Source organism: Aphis gossypii, chromosome 2 (genome assembly GCF_020184175.1).
Source record: "Aphis gossypii isolate Hap1 chromosome 2, ASM2018417v2, whole genome shotgun sequence".
In the NCBI taxonomy this organism is placed as follows: Eukaryota; Metazoa; Arthropoda; class Insecta; order Hemiptera; family Aphididae; genus Aphis; species Aphis gossypii.
Window position 1 is genome coordinate 40,970,725 of NC_065531.1, and position 20,733 is coordinate 40,991,457.

Sequence of the window (20,733 nt, forward strand, 5' to 3'; positions counted from 1 at the left end):
TTGGCAATCCGAGGCACGTGAAACGATTTATGATGCCCGCAATTACAAATTTGAACTGTAAATAAAATAAAGTGTACGGCCGGTGAAAATTATTTTTTAATATTTGGCACCCAAAAGATTGTTGACCCCTTAATCTAAACTACTAAAATAATATTTCGATCGAAAATGAACTATTTATAGGTTATACATTTTTTGACATTCATAGTTAAAGAAAACGATATATTTTTAAATTCAAATAATATACTTTTATACATTTTTATTTTTAATGAATTATTACTTAAAAGTAACTAGTATTTTTAGAGAAGACAAGTAATCTCGCTATATATGTATATAATTACAAACATATTACATTATAATTTATATTTAACTTATATATAGTATTACAAAAATGTACAAAATAGTTCAATTACGTAAGGTAAACATTTTTCATATAATTCAATTATACTAATTTTTAACTTAATATTATTAGCTTAAAGTTACAATACTTAATAGTTAGAAAAAACATAAGACACACATAAATTAAGCAGTGTCGTGAACATAATTGAATTGGTCTCCAAATTTGTCACGAAATTTCCTCTGATCTATACCATCTAAAATGTTAGCCACTTTCTTCACAGATGATCTACAAATATAGTTATACATAATACTATTAAATATATTATTTTTTTATTATATATTTAGATATTTTTATAGATTGTGATTCTAAGTACATGACTTTTATTTATACTTATTAAATTTGATACAGTTGTGATTGAAAACATTGATATAAGAAACATTACCATAACATTGCTTTAAACGAACAATTATAAAATAATAGAACTAATTTATACATTTTACTGCTTGGAAAATGCTGCTATGAACAGTAGATACATTTTCAAAATTATTTTGTTAACATTTCAAAAACTATAATTATTTGTATTACTTTACATTAAACATAAATTTACTGAAGAATATTTATTTCATTATTGAAAATATAACTCTTTGCCACTAAATGTCTAATGTCTTATGCTGGTTTCTTTTTATTGCCTTTCATATTTGATAAATGATTATGAATTTCAGAATAAAATTGAAACTTACTTTTTGAACACTTTCTTTTCCAGCCGGGAGCGTGGAGTATCCTGTTCTTTTTTTAAATTGGCCAGATTTGAATTTCTTTTTCTTTTCCTTTTACTTCCTTTTTCCGGCATTTTAAGATCAACCCCTGTTTGATGCTGAACAGATAAATAATTGTTTACAATAAAATGTTTATAAAAAGCATAGTTACAATCAAAACTTCAAGACATTCTACCTGTATATCTCTAAGCAACTGTGGATCTTGCCAATCAGGTACATTCTGTTTTTTTTCTTTTTCTAAAATTATTTTGTTTTCCGGATCGACAACACGGCCGAGCTCATCTCTAGGTACAATACGTCCATGAAACGGACACTATAAAAATAAACAAATGTAGTAATTAAATCTTCTAAATTTTAATAGTTGTATTTATTTACCTTAAAACGGTCTTCTCTAGGGCATAATCTTCCACTTGGCAATGGGGCTCTACACTGTCGATCAACTTTTTCGAATTTACCAGTAAATTCAATAACTCGAGTGCGTAAAATTTCAGATCCTCCTGGCTGTATAATACCATCACAGTCAGTGTCCATTACAGAATTTGAAGTCCAAAAACTATGACCATCTTGATTTGTACTGAAAAATTTGTAAATTATTTATTTTATATTCCAACATTATAAATGGTAACGGCAAATTTGTTTCAAAAAACACATTATATAATGTTTAAAATGATAAATTTAAGTCAATCATAACTTATAATTTTAATTTAATTTCATATAATTTCCGATATAGCTCCGTCTCCTTAGTTTACAATTTTTCGTGTTATTTAGTCTTTGATGGATTTTAAGATTACCATGTAAAATAATAAAACGATTACTATGTAAAAGTATTTAATATTAACCAACATGTTAACCATAATTGCTCCCGTTACTCCTATAAATATACAAATCGTTCTATTATTTTAAAATGTTAGACAAGCTAACCCACTTGATTCTTTTTATTTATAACTACAAATAGTAAGAAAACCATTTTTCAAGAGGATTTAAAATAAATTAATTCCTATATTCTACCAATGGCACCGATTCTATGGTTCAACTGTGACAAATTTTAAATTTCATAAATAATTTAAGTGGGTGGATGAGTGTAGACACTAGAGCTTATAATCAATTAAAACCGGGCTTCACATTACTATGTATCAAGAAACTCAAAATTTTGCTTATAATTAGTTGTAAAACGGAACTTAATGAACCTCCGGTGGATTGGGGTGGGTGGTAGGTAATGCTACTGTATAAAAATTTGTCATAGGATTTCATATGATATCGGTACCAGTGTAACACATTCCACTAGCAACTAATTATGCCTAAAAGGGCGATAAAACTATGCATGCTGCTTAACAAACATATAAAATAATTATTATTTTAATAATAAATGTTAATTAATGTATAGGAATGATCTATCCAAGCAATACTTATTCATCACAGACTGATTTGTTTCGTTAACTATTCTTTATATAACATATTTCTTTTTTGTGTGATTATAATTGTGTATTTGTGTTAAATCACTAATCACCAGGAACACTTATCAATTTAGCACCACATTTTGCACACATATTCCTCGAAACTCAGGAATATTATACACCTTATATAGCTTAGTTTTCAACCAATATAGATTGTTATAGAAAAGCTCACACAAAAATTTTAATATATAAATAAATATAAATAATATAATATATATATATAAATATTATTAATACCAAAAACACTATCGACATACGTCATATTGTTATAACATTATAACCTACGTATTTTACAATTGTTCATTTTTTCCTGAGCGAAATCATGTTATGCACCTAGTATAATATAATAATTACATAATATAAGTGCGACCTGTGAAAAATGCGTGTACTTGAATGTTGATATTCAATTAGTTATTTTATAATTAATAGTTTATATCACAATTAGTTAAAAATTAAAATAACCCACATAGATAAGAAAGCATAACCCTATACAAATGTACAAGTACAAAATAAGTGCACAAATATTAAGTATTTTATGTAGTGTAAAATAAATAATATAATCGATACAAACTAAAAACAATAACAAACTGCAAAATATCATACATTATTCGAACCGTTCAAAGAAAAACTATAAACGATAAAAATACAGTGTTCAGAATCGATGGCCTTGTTGCAAAAACGACACAAGCATGCACGTGTATATTTTTAACGATGTAAACACCAAAACGCATACATACATTTTAAACACATTTAGCCATAAGCATATATTAAACATATTATATGTGCAATACGTATATACAAATACATTCAATATATTATAATTTATTGTTTTAAAAATAACTCGAAAGCACATCGATCGACCATTGATGCAATATTTAATATTAAATGTTTTTCTACGCGGTCAAACTATTAGATATTAAAATTGACTGGTTTTAACTCTTGGGTTGTAATGTATAAATTACAAACGGGATTAAGTTGTTTTTTTACGGATTTTTAACTGCAGGCGCTCATACTCACGTAATCATACTGCCCGTCACGAGCATGTTTTTCGTTTAGTAAAAAAGAAATTCGTCAGTATACAAGATCAATTATTAGTGTCGCGTCGAATTGTTATTTAAAAACTCTAGACCGCATTTGAAAGAAAAATAATTTAAAAATTTTAGTACATTTTTGTTTTTTTATTGATTTATACCATAATATTATAGCTGCGCGTGTTCGTTTAGCGTAATTCGCATACGCAGTGAGATTAGGTTAAAAGCTTATTATTTATTAAAAGCCAATTTCTAACACCAACTTTGCGTTAATCGGCAACTTGTAAATTATTAATGAGATGATCATCAAACCTGACCACGTGCATTGTAATGCTATTTACTTGAACATAATATATACATATTTATAATACTTAAAATACAGTTTTTAATATGACTGAGTGACGTCAACTCAATAGTATTTTCAATTTTAACCTTTTTTTTTTCATATCACATCCCCTGATTATTGAATAAGCAGGCATGATCTTACGTTATACCCTATTTTTTTGTTTTTTAGAAAAAAAATACAAGGTCGTCGGGAATCATTTCATCGTAATATAATATTATGTAATCGTGGAAAAAAACATAATTCAAGTTAATTCTGCATAAGTTCTGCGAAAAACTTCTTTTTTTTCGGAAACAATTTTTTTTTGTCATAATACTCGACTTTTCTCGCTTCTTTCACAACACGAAACGTTTTAATAGTTGTCTAAATAAAAAAAAAATAAAATCATAATAATATTTACGGTAAAATACGAGGAGCTGAAAGTTGTTCGTCTTCCCAGTGATATAGATCAATGTCGAACGGTAACTTGGGCACGACTACAACATCGCTGCGATTTTCATCTCTCTCTGGAACTTTTACAGACTCTTCGCGATTACTACCATAATTTTGAACCTAAAAAATAACGTGCATATATGTATATACATTTTTTTTTTTTTAATAACATCTATTAAAGACAAGATTTCACGGATGAGATTACACTAATATGTGTAAGTACATTATTATCAGTTTTAGCTAAACATTGAGCCAACAGATCATCGGCACAAGATTTAGGAAGGACTTCTTCCATGTCCGATTCGCTAGAACAATCATCATCACTGTCTCCATAGTACGTGATTTTGTTTTCTCGGCTCATTAGGTCAGTTAAATGCTGCTTGAGTTCGATCGCTCGTTTCAAGAGTTCTCCATCTATTAATACATAGAAGACAAACACAAGGTTAAACCTAAATCAAAGCTATACAATGACGTACATGTGTTCTCAATAATAAACAGCTATTAATGTCTTTATGAGTTTAAAACTGTTATAAAAAATTGTTATATTCACAATAAACTCTCTGTTTAATATTATTAATCATGATTCTGTTAATTAATAATTTTAGATTCTGAGTAGAGTGATGAATGAATTGATTTTACAATGATTTAAGTTTTTTGATGTTTTATTTTTTATCAATCATTACCTTTTAGAATATTAAATATCATGAAATATACTTAATAATATACGCTGACAGACCATCTTTACTCAGAATAATTTATCGTGTATAATGACATAATATTGAATTCAAATTTAACACATCTATTACAGTGACTCACTCGATACTTACCATAAAGCAAAACGATACCCACTTTTTTGTAGACTTTTTTACATTCTTATTGTATTTGATTATTTTATGGTATTAATTTACAGTTATATTAATATTATCCTGATTATTTTTTATTTTATTTCAATAACTCAGAGCCTCCACACAAGTTTTTTCAATGAAACCGACTATTCTTAAAAGAAATCTAATTAATTAAATAAATATGTTAACAAATAGTATGAATAACCAATAGAAGTGTGTTTCTTTCTGTTGTACTTTCTGTTGTTGGTTAATAATTTAAAGAAGTATATAATAAGAGTGTACTCAAAAATTCAGCTAATTTTTGAGGACTGAAAACAATACACGATACAAAATCCACCACACGTATAGGCCACATACAAGCTCACAGGCAACAATAGTATAGTACATACACAATAGTATACAAATAAATATATATATATATAAATATATTACTCGAAATTTTTGCTATGTCTTGCATCCATTTTTTGATTCTTGGCAAATACTTGTCGGATATGAGCTTTACTTGCTCATTTGCACTTTCAATTATAGCCAAGTTGTCTTCGGATTTCTTCACCCTCTTCTGAAAATCTAAAACGACCAAAACAAGAAGGAAATTAAATATACGCTACCAGTAAATATATCAGATGCAAATCTGAAATTCTACAAATTTAATAATCACTTGGTTTCAACGTGACTGTCACGGTGTGCGCTGCAGGGTCGATTATACCAGTTTCTCTGCTCCTTTCGTTTTCATTGCTCGAATCAACCCCGGCGGAAATTTTTCGTTCTGTATCTAACGACGAAAGTTCTGAAGGGTTCGATGGAGGGACAATGTCTTTCTCCGCTTCAGGTATACAAAAATCTTCCGGAGTGGGAATTAGCAATTCCAGACAACTCTCCAGGGTTCTAGCCGCAATAGTTATTTCCGGTTCGAGTTCTGTGCAAAAGGTTTAATTAAGTTAATTTGTAGCTACAAAATAATAAAATATAATGTCTGTACTCTGTACCACATATTTCGGACTCGATTTTTTTTAATTTTTCTTCATTGATACGCTGTTGTCGCAGTTGTCTATCCTCCAATAGTTTCGCTTCGGTGACGGATAGTACGGTCATCGATTCAAAATCAATCTGAAATGTTATACATACCCCATCCGTTATAGTTAAATATTAAAATAATTGACTAATATATATTGTATTCTTGTGTAGTGAAGGGTTTAACAAAAAGTGTTACAATATACATTATACATATTATAAAGAAAATATAACGATATATAGTAACCTACTTTTTTGTACTTGTTTAAATACTTAAACACAAAATTAAATTCGTCTTTAAAGTCTTTCCCAAACTCGTCACTCCATTCCTTAATGCATTTAATGGAATAAATTTCTAAATCCGCTGCGAATTTCTTAGGCGGAGGCAACGTTCGTCCCGCATCCGTATTAATTGTGAGTTTTAGGAGAACCGAAATATCGAGGATTATTAATTTTCTAAAATGTTCAAATTTCCTAAAACAGAGAACATGATAATATATAATTAAATTATTGTCCATCTATACTAATTTATTAACTCTAGTAGAAAAATATAACAATAAATTATACAAAAATAGTAAAGGTAGATTTAGTAGGTGTACCTACGTAAAAAAAACGTCAAATACATACTTAAAAAGACGATTACAAATTCGGAGTGCACTCAAACGAATTTGAGAATGTTTCTCTTTGAGTTGATGAAATAGTAATGCATGAACTCTGTCGATGTAGATTGAGGATTTTCTAAAAAAATCCCATACGTAAATAAAGAATTACATTCACAATTATTCCTATAATCGCATAATAAGTTTAAATGTAAACAACACATTATTTACTTATCGACTATTGCAGTACAAAAGGATTATTCATTAAAACTATATTTTTCTTTTATCTGATGAATTCATTTATTTGGTATTATAACTCCGTCATTTTTACGTTACATGAACACTATAAACAATATGTTATTGTATTGTATTATAGTACCAAATAAATAAAAAATAACATAAGGTTTATGGTAATAATAAATTATGAAAATATTGTATAGAAATAATAAAATTATAAAAAAATTTTTGGATGTAAAAATTCTGCAGTTTCGCTTAAAAATAGCCTCAATAGGATCCGTTTGAAACCAGAATGACTTCTCCGCATAAAATCGTAACTCAAACAAATAATAATCCATGAAATTACGGTCCATCTACGTCTCCATTTAGTGATCCCCATAAACTATATACTGTAAGTATATACATCACAACCCAGTCAAAAAAATTAAATGTATAATAATTATTGTAATATGAGTAAAAATTTTATTGCCTAAAATTATTGTAAGTCTTTCAACAATCGGATATAATTATATAAGTATACAACTATAATTCCCGGCGTATAAGTTTAAATTTTATACAAACAACCTTACTTCGTTACACTTTATATTATATAAGCCTAATAGTATTGTACTTTTATAATATTTATATACAATTTTACAATAACCAGATGGCAACATTATAAAAGAAAATAGTACCATTTATTTTTATGATAGTCGCAATAACTTTTATTTTAAATTTTTAAAAAATTATAAAGTTGAAATACGTATGTACTCGTATAATATACATATAGGTAATAGTTACAAACACTGCAATTACAATAAATATTTTTTTATTATTTAGTCTTAATGTGTTTACATCAAAAATATGTTCAAATTAAGAAAGCAAGTCATGATTGCTAATCATTAGAGTAAATAAATCAATGTAATTGTATTTATAAGTATTTGATTTAAAGATTTTATATAACATCCTACAATAGCAATAAAAACAATTTTGTTATTTAAACACAATACGTTCGTACTTTTTTAAAAGGTTATAAATAGAGTAAAAAGCTCAAAAACAGGCTTGAGCGACCCCACTGCGAGTATCTACCTACACATCACGACGAATGACAATGTTCTATTATACCAGACTACACATTTTATAAATGTTAATATTATAAAGATAATACTTTATAATACAATTACATATTTTTATACCAGTAATGCCAGAAATAACCTTTGTTTTTTACTTTTTAATTACAACGTATAAATATATTATATATTTACGAGTAAATAAATATAGTATAATAAAAACTAATGAACTGTATTATAGGTAAATAGTATTTTCCAAAATAATTACAATAACGCATTCTTGCAATCAAATCTATACCTACATGTATATGAATAACGAATATTGCTACGCGTACTACTCTATGTACAATGTACATTATACATAATACATTAATATTTATAAATTAAAAGTCATCACTTGTTCTCCAATAATTATTAAAATCAGTAGATAGACCAACGCAACGTTTAAAACAAAACAAAATATAAATTTTAACTGCGAATAAAATATAAGCTTAAAAATGTATGAAAAAAAGTAAGTAAGTGGGTACCACTTTCTGTACATTAAATGTCGAATGAGTCATTTTTATGGGTGTGTTTAACAAGAATTTAATGATATTATATCATTGAATATGAAAAACGATTCTAAAACGGAGACAGTTTTTCAGCCTATACATAATCATATTTCATGATATGTTTTTTAGATATAGATACCTATTAAAGCCATTAATTTTACTTTAAGTATTATCATTGATTTTAAATAGTACCTATCTAATATTTATAATCCATGGTTTTATGGTAAATTAAAATTATTATTTCTCGGATAATGCAGTATTTAATAACTATAATAATATGCATTTACGTATAATACTACATTATATAGATTTATAAAAATCGAAATTTAATAAGATATTTCTGTAAATACCTACCGTAAAACAACAAAAATAGATTCATAGTATAAAATAAATATATAATATTTTAATATAAATTTAAGATATCATAATGTATCATAAAATTCATAATAATATAATAAACGTAAAAGCTTTAAATTTCCAGGAAAAATGTTTTTAAATTATAACAAAATAATTAACATCGTAATTCAAATTTAAATAAATAATTTCATGCAAAATTAAAATAATAATGTTAATAAAAATAATTGTTTTAATATATTTTTTTTAGTTTTATTACCTACGCCTGATAAATCTTGTATTACATTTTCAAAACTTGGATGTAAAATTAAACATTTTTATGAATTTCTTACAACAAAATAGTATGCAATTTATGAGTTTTGTCAAAATTTTAACTTCAAATGAATATAAAAAAAAAATTTTAACTACTATTTCTAAGAATGTTGACCCAGCAAATACATTTTTATCAACAATTACAAATAAATTTAAAAATTGAAAATTTGTCGTACCAACAAATAACTCAAAAAAAGTTTAAATATTTTGAACATTTATTATTTATTATTAGTAGCTTGAGTAGTTGATAGTGTCTAATCATATATAAGTATATACAACACATATTAATAACATGTACCTATATATACATACTTTTATATTTATAATAAAACTAGTAACATATTTTATACATAGGTATGAGCATAACATCGTATATAATAAGGAAATGCGCGACAAACGCACAACAAATATGTATAATGTATTATATCCTCTCAATTAAATTAAACGTATAAAATATATAATGATTATCAGGGCTAGCCACTGGGAAATGCTAGCAAATGTATATTTTTTTCTTGGTAATTCATAAAACATCAAAACTATATGATACAAATTGTCTCACGCTTCAAAATATTGATATGTTAACATCTTTACGCGCCCAAAAAAAAATAGTGTGTGTAAAAAAATGGGTCTAGAGTGAGTTGGTATTCATTCGATGTCACGAATAAAATTTTAACGGAAGTTTAATGGTTGCCATGGTTGCCCACCAATAATTTATTACAATGTAATATTTTTTTAATACAATATTATATTTTATTATTATATTATATGTTTATATCTCCAGAGAGTGCTACACAGCAGCAAAAAAACGGCGAGCCCATATTAGATATTAACACATCAATATTGAGCGTCAGATACAAACTCTGACACACACATTTTTTCAATTTAATTATTTTTTATATTAATAAAGTTAAAACGTTATAAAAATTACATACATATTTATACCAGCATAAACCTATTATACATATATACCTATTATACGCTGTTATACGATAAGTTAATAATGGTAATATAATATGGTACAAATTAGGTACATTTATAATAATTATAATGATTAAATCTACCTTCTGTAATAATCATGTTAAAATAATTAACTTTAATTGCAATAGGTATTAAAAAACCTATCATAAAATGTTCCTACTTAGATATATAGCAGACTGGTAGACTGTTCATCATCACGGCTCAGAATCGTTTTTCGTATACAATGATCTAATTCAGTCATTACAATCATGACCCACTCAATATGTATTATACAGCATAGTAGTACCCCTCCCCTCAACCACTTTCCCTTTTTTTAATTTCACGTCCAAATGTAGAATATTTTTCAGGAATTTCGATGAAATAATCGAATATCGAATGATTAGTTTAAGTATTTATGGTTTAGATGAGTGAAGTTGTGTAGCACACACAGGGTACTCAAGAAAATATGAATATATCATTTTGCAATATCATATTACAACTTTCCTCATCTACAATATAAAACATTTTTATACAGCATTTATTTTTCAAAAATAAAAAAAATTTTAACTACTATTTCTAAGAATGTTGACCCAGCAAATACATTTTTATCAACAATTACAAATAAATTTAAAAAATTGAATAGTATTGAATAGTAAAAACAAATAACTCAAAAAAAGTTGAAATATTTTGAACATATATTATTTATTATTAGTAGCTTGAGTAGTTGATAGTGTCTAATCATATATAAGTATATACAACTCATATAAATAACATGTACCTATAATATATACATACTTTTATATTTATAATAAAACTAGTAACATATTTTATACATAGGTATGAGCATAACATCGTATATAATAAGGAAATGCGCGACAAACGCACAACAAATATGTATAATGTATTATATCCTCTCAATTAAATTAAACGTATAAAATATATAGTGATTATCAGGGCTAGCCACTGGGAAATGCTAGCAAATGTATATTTTTTTCTTGGTAATTCATAAAACATCAAAACTATATGATACAAATTTGTCTCACGCTTCAAAATATTGATATGTTAACATCTTTACGCGCCCAAAAAAAAAATAGTGTGTGTAAAAAAATGGGTCTAGAGTGAGTTGGTATTAATTCGATGTCACGAATAAAATTTTAACGGAAGTTTAATGGTTGCCATGGTTGCCCACCAATAATTTATTACAATGTAATATTTTTTTAATACAATATTATATTTTATTATTATATTATATGTTTATATCTCCAGAGAGTGCTACACAGCAGCAAAAAAACGGCGAGCCCATATTAGATATTAACACATCAATATTGAGCGTCAGATACAAACTCTGACACACACATTTTTTCAATTTAATTATTTTTTATATTAATAAAGTTAAAACGTTATAAAAATTACATACATATTTATACCAGCATAAACCTATTATACATATATAATACCTATTATACGCTGTTATACGATAAGTTAATAATGGTAATATAATATGGTACAAATTAGGTATATTTATAATAATTATAATGATTAAATCTACCTTCTGTAATAATCATGTTAAAATAATTAACTTTAATTGCAATAGGTATTAAAAAACCTATCATAAAATGTTCCTACTTAGATATATAGCAGACTGGTAGACTGTTCATCATCACGGCTCAGAATCGTTTTTCGTATACAATGATCTAATTGTGAATGAATATATATAATAAAACTCAAATTTAACACAGTCATTACAATCATGACCCACTCAATATGTATTATACAGCATAGTAGTACCCCTCCCCTCAACCACTTTCCCTTTTTTTAATTTCACGTCCAAATGTAGAATATTTTTCAGGAATTTCGATGAAATAATCGAATATCGAATGATTAGTTTAAGTATTTATGGTTTAGATGAGTGAAGTTGTGTAGCACACACAGGGTACTCAAGAAAATATGAATATATCATTTTGCAATATCATATTACAACTTTCCTCATCTACAATATAAAACATTTTTATACAGCATTTATTTTTCAAAAATAAAAAAATATTTTTAAAAACGTTAAACCTTTATTTATAGATACAAGATTAGTGCCTATAATATTTTATTAATTTTATCATGTACGTATACGACAGGCATCACTGTACAAAATATTTACAAGTTGGCCGTATGTATATTCTACAAATTCAGTAGGTAGGTACATCCCTCGATTATCATTATTATAACTATATACTTACTTACTTACGATAAAATACTATAATGGGCCGTTTCATTCTGTAGCTACAAATTACAAGTATTAAAACATTAGATCGTAGCATATCAAATAAGTATGTTGTATATAATATCCAGAAACCAATAGTGTTACGTGAAGGTGAATTTTCTTACCTTGTAGACGGGAATTTAATTTCACGTACCACCTATAATATAAGTATTATACTCCCCAAATAAAAGTTTATACAATTTAATATTGTATAGTCTATTATCGAGATTTATTCAGTATTTGAATGTTCAAAGGCGACACTGCGATAAACCCTATATTTAAATTACCTACTTAATAGTGCCGACAAAAACTGCAGTTTTTGAGCCATGAACATGATATTAAGAACGCATAATAATTTAAGTCAAGATTTTTTTTGTTGTTGTTTATCAGATCATATGACGTGACAAAAAATATTTTTAATACAAGTTGTAAAGGGGAGAGTTACATATTATATTGGTACAAATAAAGAAAGAAATTGTAATCTTCCTACTTTAGTGTTAATAATGATATAACTACAATAAAACGTGCGAAATAAATGTATATTACAAATACAATATACATTATATGCATACATATATTGGTTTTTGAGAAAAGGGTGTTCGACTGCTCTCCAGAACATTTTAGTAATAATAAAAACAATAGACGACACACTTTGGTAATTTCAATGTACCCTAAAACAAGCAACAGCTGTTATTTATCAAAGGATTTATGAAACTCAATTAATATAGAGATGCTCAGTTTTTGGCAACAGTTAATAATTGTGTTAGTAGGCACTTCCTGCCATTGCGTTCCGGACTCAATTAAAACGTATAGAGCATAATAATAACAATGCAAACTCAAATATGCACTATACATTCTAGTGACTATCATGTGCCCCACCGATTCAGTAAAATATTAATAATTATTATTATATATAATATTATGTATTATTCTACACAACGTATAGAAATTAAAAAATCGTACACAATCAGGCAGTTACAATAATGAACTCGTAACTCATTTCAGTAGGAGCAATATTTTGCATTTTCACTAACAAGAATTAGTCGTATTGTGTAATACCTACTTATTACTAATGCATAATACGATATTGTATCTCGCACCTATGCGTCATAATATTATACTGATAAAGCCAATTTTTTGTTTTAGTTAGGAATGATAATCGCGTAATCGATTTTCGATGAACAACGCGATTACATCACAATGTACATCAATCTTAATTAGGATGGCATTGATTTGAACAAATAACCTAAAATAACATAATTTGTATGGATTTTTACATATCATTTGAGAAAAATTTACACGGTTCCCTATAATACGTCTAATAAATCGTTTAGGCGAGCTTATATATTATTATTATATCATTTAAGTGAAATTTATGTGAACTAATAAACGTTTTCCTTCCCATTTTTAAGACTCTCAGTTAACTGTAACTGATAAGGTTTAAAATATGTAGTAAATATTACAAAAATTGTCGTATAGGTGTGTTACTTCTCTCGCACCCAACGTAATTACATATAATTATGTATTCACAAGCTTACGACTTATACACATGTCACACATATTTTTTTTTACTAACTATTTTAATATTCATTAATTCATAAATTATCCCAAACGATCGGTTATTTTCTCGCTTAAAATATAATATAAGCTCGGGTAAATTTTGGGTCATTAGCTCAAATAAATAACGCCCAACTATCAAAATTCAGCTCGTGAAAAAAATTGTTGTTATTTATTAATTTATAATTCAACAATCATTGTCAGCTAAAAAATAGAATTAAATTAATGTTGTCAGAAATCAAAATTAATCCCACGTGATGTATACGTTTATGCGTATTGTCTATATATATGTATGTTTATGTATTTATTTTTAATTGTAACAGACTTCCGTGGATAATTGTATTTTATGAAATATGAAATACATTTTGTTGCTTATGATTCGGAAAATACTATAATAAAAATATAGGTAGACCCCACAAAATTATTTTTATTAATAACTTTCATACATTTTAGTGAGTTGTGTTTTACAATTGTAGTTTTTGCTGAGTGATGCGAATAAGCAAAAATTATTTTTCTCGTGATTATTACACAATTTTCTCCGTTAGTGAAAAATCATCAACCAGAAAATTTTTATTTTATATTTTAGTTTTACACACTATTATAATTTATAAGTATAATAATATATAGTAGGATGAGTAGGTACCTAATAAATAGGTACATAATAATAAAATATATCAGAGAGAAGTTTTTTTTTTTATAGATTTATATTTTTATTAACCACAGTATAGTATTGATCACAAAATTTGAATTATAAATGGAAATGGTATAAGGTAATATATATTATAAGCTGTAGGTATCTAATTGTTCTAAAAAAAGCCACGCTTTAAAGCTAAAACATCACTTAAGTAAACAAATAAATATGTTTTACAATATAATTAAAGATGGTAAATACTAAATATGTATAACTGTTTATATAATAAATAAATATAAGTTAATAGTTTAGTTATGTCAACCAAAGTAATAGGTAACCTAATAATCATTAGTTATTATTATTATTATGTTTTTTTTACAATATTATTTTACATTCTACTCCAAAAGTTAATAAGTTTCATACAAATGGAACATTACAGTCACATACAAATCATTCCATACATTAAAATAATTATTTTTAAGCCTAAAAAGTAATCAACATAAAAATTAGGATTTACATATTTTATTTAAGGTCATGACCCCAAGGTTTTACCCACCTCACAAAATAATGTCATTAGATATTGCTTTTAATATTTTTTATTTGATATGTATTTGAATTATTTTTAAGCATGTGCATAAGACCAAATATTTGAAGATTGTTTTTTATAATAGTTATCATATAAATATACCTCAAAACCTTAGTTTTGAATCAAATTCAATTATTGTGCATAGTGCGTACATACATTTGAAAAAAAATATTTTCCCACTTAGAATAATCTATTAAATAAAAATTAATTAAAGTAGATATAGAATGATTAATACAAATTAAATGCAATTTTAATTAAGGTTTGGTTAAAGCACCACCGTCAAAAACAAATTTATCTTTTCTTGCTTCACCCTGTTTTGCAAATGTATTTCAACCAGAGCCACATATTATAATATTTAAAATTAATTTGAAAAATCAAATAAATATCTACTATAGTAAGGTATTTATTTAAAAGCTTGACAGAATGTTTAATGCAATTATATTGTGTAAAAATAGTTAGGTAATTATTCAATAACTCATTTTCTTAAAATAAACAATTTTAATTTAACTATTATATTGTACACGTTTCAGTATATTTTAAATTATATTCTGATTTTTCAGATTCTTTAACTAGAAAAACAATTTAATTATGCTCATAAAATGTTACAAACTAGAGTATTAGGTATAATATCCGGTATAATACATCTAACTACATACTATTTTGATACAATACATTTTAAAGTTAAGGTTTGGACTTAACACCACATAAAAGGTATAAATTATTCTACGAGGCTATTAATATTAACCATTTTAAAGGACTAGACTGTTACAAAACAAAACAAAAATATTATAAACCTATAAAAGTGAACTTTAATTTTATTTACAACCAACATGAAAAATTAAATAAACAAAAAGTTTAATCATGCATTTTATTTTAACACTTATTTTTAAACAAAATTGTGTGAAAACCATATTTCGAAAAAATATTTTGTTAAGATTAGTTAGGTAACTGAAATTTAACAGAAAACAGAATAGAATAAAATGTATAAATACTGATGTAATTTAAATAAGTCTACAATAATAATATTTGTGCTTTATAAATTGATTTTAACATAATACAGATAGTATTTACCAAGATTATTGTTTTTGTTCAACAGAAATCAACATTTTAACAAATAAAATAATTAGACAGACACACATTTACACAAAAAAAAAAAAATAATAGCAACCAGCAACAATGTCATAATCATTGTCAATTTAAGAGTTTAAGATCCATGCATCAATTTTACATTGAATATGATTATAATTTATATTAAACAGTACCAAAATGTTTACAATCCAATCATTAGTAGTGACAGTATAAAAAAAAAAAATTAATTAAAAAAAAACCCTGTCAATAAAAGTTTAGATCATAGAATATTTCTGGTTATGTTCAACTAACTAAGTTTATCTTAAGATTACTTCCAATACATAAATCACAATACACACAGATAATTTGCCTATTAATTATTACACATTATTCAATTACATAAATTATTTAACAATGGTTTAACTTAATATATTCAAAATCTTATACCTAATTCGATTGTCAAAACATAATTGAAAAAATATAAATTGCTTACATGTTTGGTAACCTAAAGAATCTTCAATACTACATGCTGGTAGGCTTATGCTTATGCCGTGGAATAAATAATTTATATATATTAATTACAAATATGTACTGGCCATTAAAACTAAATAAATAAAAATAATTCACAAAAATTAACAAAATTATTATTATCATAAAACACAAAAGTAAAATCACTTTGGCACAAATAAAAATGCTGGTGCATTGCACTCGAGTATTATTAGGTATTAATTATATATTATACTACCTAGAAAATAAATTTTAGGTAGGAACTTACTCAATTTTTAGGCTTGGATATTGAAATAAACATTTTACCTTTTTGAATAATAAAGTATATATTTTATACTATAGATCTTTTAAAATAATACACTAAACAATGAATTAAAATATGAATGATTAGATGTTTAACAATTGGAGGAATGTTAAAACTACTTGTGTAAACATATTAAATAAGCTTTAAATGCACACTAATACATTTAATTGTAAAAAAGTATTAATAATAATAAGTAAAAGAATATTGTTCAAATTTTCAATCAATTTATTTTTTTAAACCCTAATAGTATTATATAACAGGTTTTTTATAAAGTATCTACTCAATAAATTATAGATCATTAAAAACGAAAAATTTCCTAAATTTTAGTTTATCATTATACCTAAACAATTTATTAATAAATTAAATACTAACACAATAATTATTAGGTAAATAAATATTTTTATTTGGTTTTAATAAAAATTACAGAAATATAACATTAAATTAGTAGTAATTTTTTGTATAATTTGGTAATAATTAAGCTACAAAAATAATATTAAAAGTCTAATAGATGATGTATTGAATACTTGATGATAACAAATATAATAAATTAAAAATTGAATTAAATGATACATTTTAGCCCTATCCTTGGGCTATAAATGGTTAGATCAATGTTAACAGTATTGCGCATAAAGTTCCGACAAAAAATTAAAAATTTCTTATAACTGCATTGTATCTTTTATCAATAGTCATAGAAATCAATTTCTATCAGTTATAGGAATATTCATAATTTCCATTGAAGTCTATACAATTAGAATAGATGTACTGTGATTCAATTTGATAGAGACATCCAGTAGATTTATGTATAATTTACCTATACTCTAGACTGAATAATAAATTAATTCATCAATTCATCCAGATTGACATGGTTATTTAAATTAATCGTTACCAGCTTTTAATCGTAAACGAGCAAAATCTTCAAAAATGATATCTTCATCATGAGATGGTGCAGGGCTTTCTTCATCTAATTCAATCAAATTATCGACACGCACACCGTTGTCATCAACTGCTGTACTAGAGTTAACAACATTATTTGCTATTGGAAGTACATCTTCATCAGGCTTGGGGTGCATCAAAATGAATGGTAGTTCAGCTGTCAATTCTCCAGCTAAAGCGCCCAAGCAAAGTTTTACCTTCACTTTATATTGAACAATAATCCCTAAATTTTCTTTTTGTGAAGGATTGCTCACTATTGTTGAAGAAGCAAGATTTGTATCTTCATGCTTTAACTGTCCGTCCAAAGCTAAGCCACGTTTATCTTTGTTGTTGTGCAAAGTAGGTTTTACTGTATACACTTTAGACAAAGTGAAACCAGGACCCACAGGGCAACCGTCTTCACTCTCTAATTCAGCAACAGTGCATTTATATTGGGCAGTGGAAAACAGACATATATCAGCAAATTGTCTAACAAACACTTTTACTTTTTTCACAGTTCGATTAGAATTGTTAGCTATATGGACATTTACTGATATACTTTCCCCATGGTAGTAAAGCTCTTTGTCTAAGGATGCTTCTAAGTATAACTTGTTCGGGCTCATAACAAATTCTTTATATACTTCAACTGACGGTTGTACTTCTTCTTTTTTGGGCGCATACATAATTTTTCTAATAGCCAGCCTTATTGAATTTCTCTTGTGAGGTTTGTCTTCAGCTGTATCGCCAACAAACGCTTTGAACTCGTAGTCTACTCCACACGGCTTTCCTGTATCACCCGCAGCTGGTTGCAGTGTAACAGATGCTGGACAATGTGGTGGCAATTCAAAATAAAATGGTATAGCATTTGGACCAAGTTTCTTGATCAAACGTTCTTGTAGTCTAGTCGGAGTTCGTATATTACCAACAGGATATATTTGTTCAGATGCTATATAAAGATCTTTTCGAAAAGTCAAGCCCAGCACATCCAAGTCTTCGCGACCATATCGAAAAGCAGCTAAAACATGTCCAAATACCTTTCTTCCTTTGACGTATTCAGGATCGACCAAAACTACACCATCAATAGGGTCAACGTTGGTGATGTGATCGACAAAATCCCTTTTACCCAAGTAAACAGTAATTTTACCATTTGGTGAGCTCTTCTTAAACACTCTGGTTGGCTGCCTAAGATTACCTCGGGCAACAGAGTCTAATTCACCGTTGTTCTTATCCATAATTATTTTTAAAGGTTTATCAGGTAATATATTAGTATAATAATATAATATTGGTTATTGAACGATTATGACTATTTACAATAGCTGCTAAACAGGGTGACGCTCGGGATTGAGTTGACGGTGCGGCATGGTGACATGTATGTTTATATAAAGTAATACTACGAGACAACGTTATAGGTTCCTCTGTATATTAACGACGATCGTTTGTAGGAATTAAACAAGATTACTATTATGCAGTTATGGATGGTAGTAGTGCTAGTAGTAGTGGTGGTGGTGGTGGTGGTGGTGGTGGTGGTTGATAGTAATAATAGTGATAGACGAATAGATTATTGTACAACGAATAGGTATACGAGTTATGTTTTTGAGCGTTTTTTTGACTTAAGATTTTGACACTTACTTGCAGATGTTTTCTATTTCGTCGTACAATTTGTGATCCACGTCGTTTTCGCCGGTGCTGGTCAAACGTTCGACGAGTTGAGCTGCACGGCTAGCCGTATCGTAGTCAAGCGTCATGCTAAGCCAGCAGCGGGTGTTTCTGGCTGGAGAGTAGGTGCTCTCGTACGACAGTCAGTGGCGTACGGTCGGCGCCAACGGTAGCCCTGAGGAGCGATGACGGGCCGAAACTGAAGTGACGACGATGTATCAGTGGACAGCTGCAATGATCGGCGTGGTTCGTCGGCCACTGTTTGTCACGACGACGGACGCTAAGGACGGCGGTTGTGCGGCGACGATGAACAGACTCGTCATCGGTGACGACGAGTGTTCGCGACGACGGGCAACACCTACGCGACGATTACACGGGAAATCGATTCGTAATAATAATAATAACGATAAAATGTGTGTCTCGCGCTATCGGATTGTTTTACGGTCGATACTGCGAAACCGACAAACTGTTATTGTTTACTTGTCCGTCATTAAAACATTACTCATCGTAGGACGATCGTTTTAGCCCAGGACGAGACGATCCGACAATTATGTTATTATAATATTATATTGCTATCAACCGTATTCCGTTCGTGTGTAGTGTCGGAGTACGATGGTTTTCCGTTCCGCGCTCGAATAATAATAATAATAATAATAATATGATACGCGCATACTACCGCAGTCCGTGCGATTAGCGCGTGCGTTCGTGTGTGTGCGCACGCGCAACAGACTGCGTGATTAATAATGTGCGCATGTAACGTAATATTAATAATATTTAACTTGAATGATATAATATTCTCGTCATGACAAATATTATTATTAATATTATTACTCATTATTTATTAATTATTTTCCTTTCCACATAGTGCAGTTAGCGCTGATTTGCGTTGCGATTTTTAATACACGTCCGGTTTATACCAGCTTTCCTCCCGCGATAACGTGCGTCACACGATCTCGGACTTTAAATAATT

General features: G+C 27.6%; 2 protein-coding genes across 3 annotated transcripts; both read right to left on the minus strand.

The window, feature by feature from the left end:
- Positions 1-313: 313 nt before the first annotated feature.
- LOC114120880 (UV-stimulated scaffold protein A-like) lies at positions 314-20,453 on the minus strand. Of its 2 annotated transcripts, XM_027982961.2 has the most exons (12): positions 19,737-20,453; positions 6,857-6,967; positions 6,481-6,703; positions 6,205-6,325; positions 5,877-6,134; positions 5,651-5,785; positions 4,597-4,787; positions 4,342-4,493; positions 1,489-1,687; positions 1,289-1,426; positions 1,078-1,211; positions 314-622 (listed from the first exon to the last, which is right to left on the minus strand). In XM_027982961.2, exons 1-12 carry the CDS (start codon positions 19,850-19,852, stop codon positions 520-522), a joined length of 1,881 nt encoding a protein of 626 aa, XP_027838762.2. In that variant the 5' UTR covers positions 19,853-20,453; the 3' UTR covers positions 314-519. The 2 variants fall into 2 exon arrangements, with proteins under 2 accessions (XP_027838762.2, XP_050055461.1); XM_050199504.1 differs by lacking the exon at positions 6,857-6,967 and having other exon boundaries at positions 19,737-20,450.
- On the minus strand, positions 16,293-19,737 carry LOC114120887 (arrestin red cell). The gene has a single exon (XM_027982973.2). The coding sequence runs from the start codon at positions 19,337-19,339 to the stop codon at positions 18,071-18,073; it is 1,269 nt and encodes a 422-aa protein (XP_027838774.1). The 5' UTR covers positions 19,340-19,737; the 3' UTR covers positions 16,293-18,070.
- Positions 20,454-20,733: the final 280 nt, after the last annotated feature.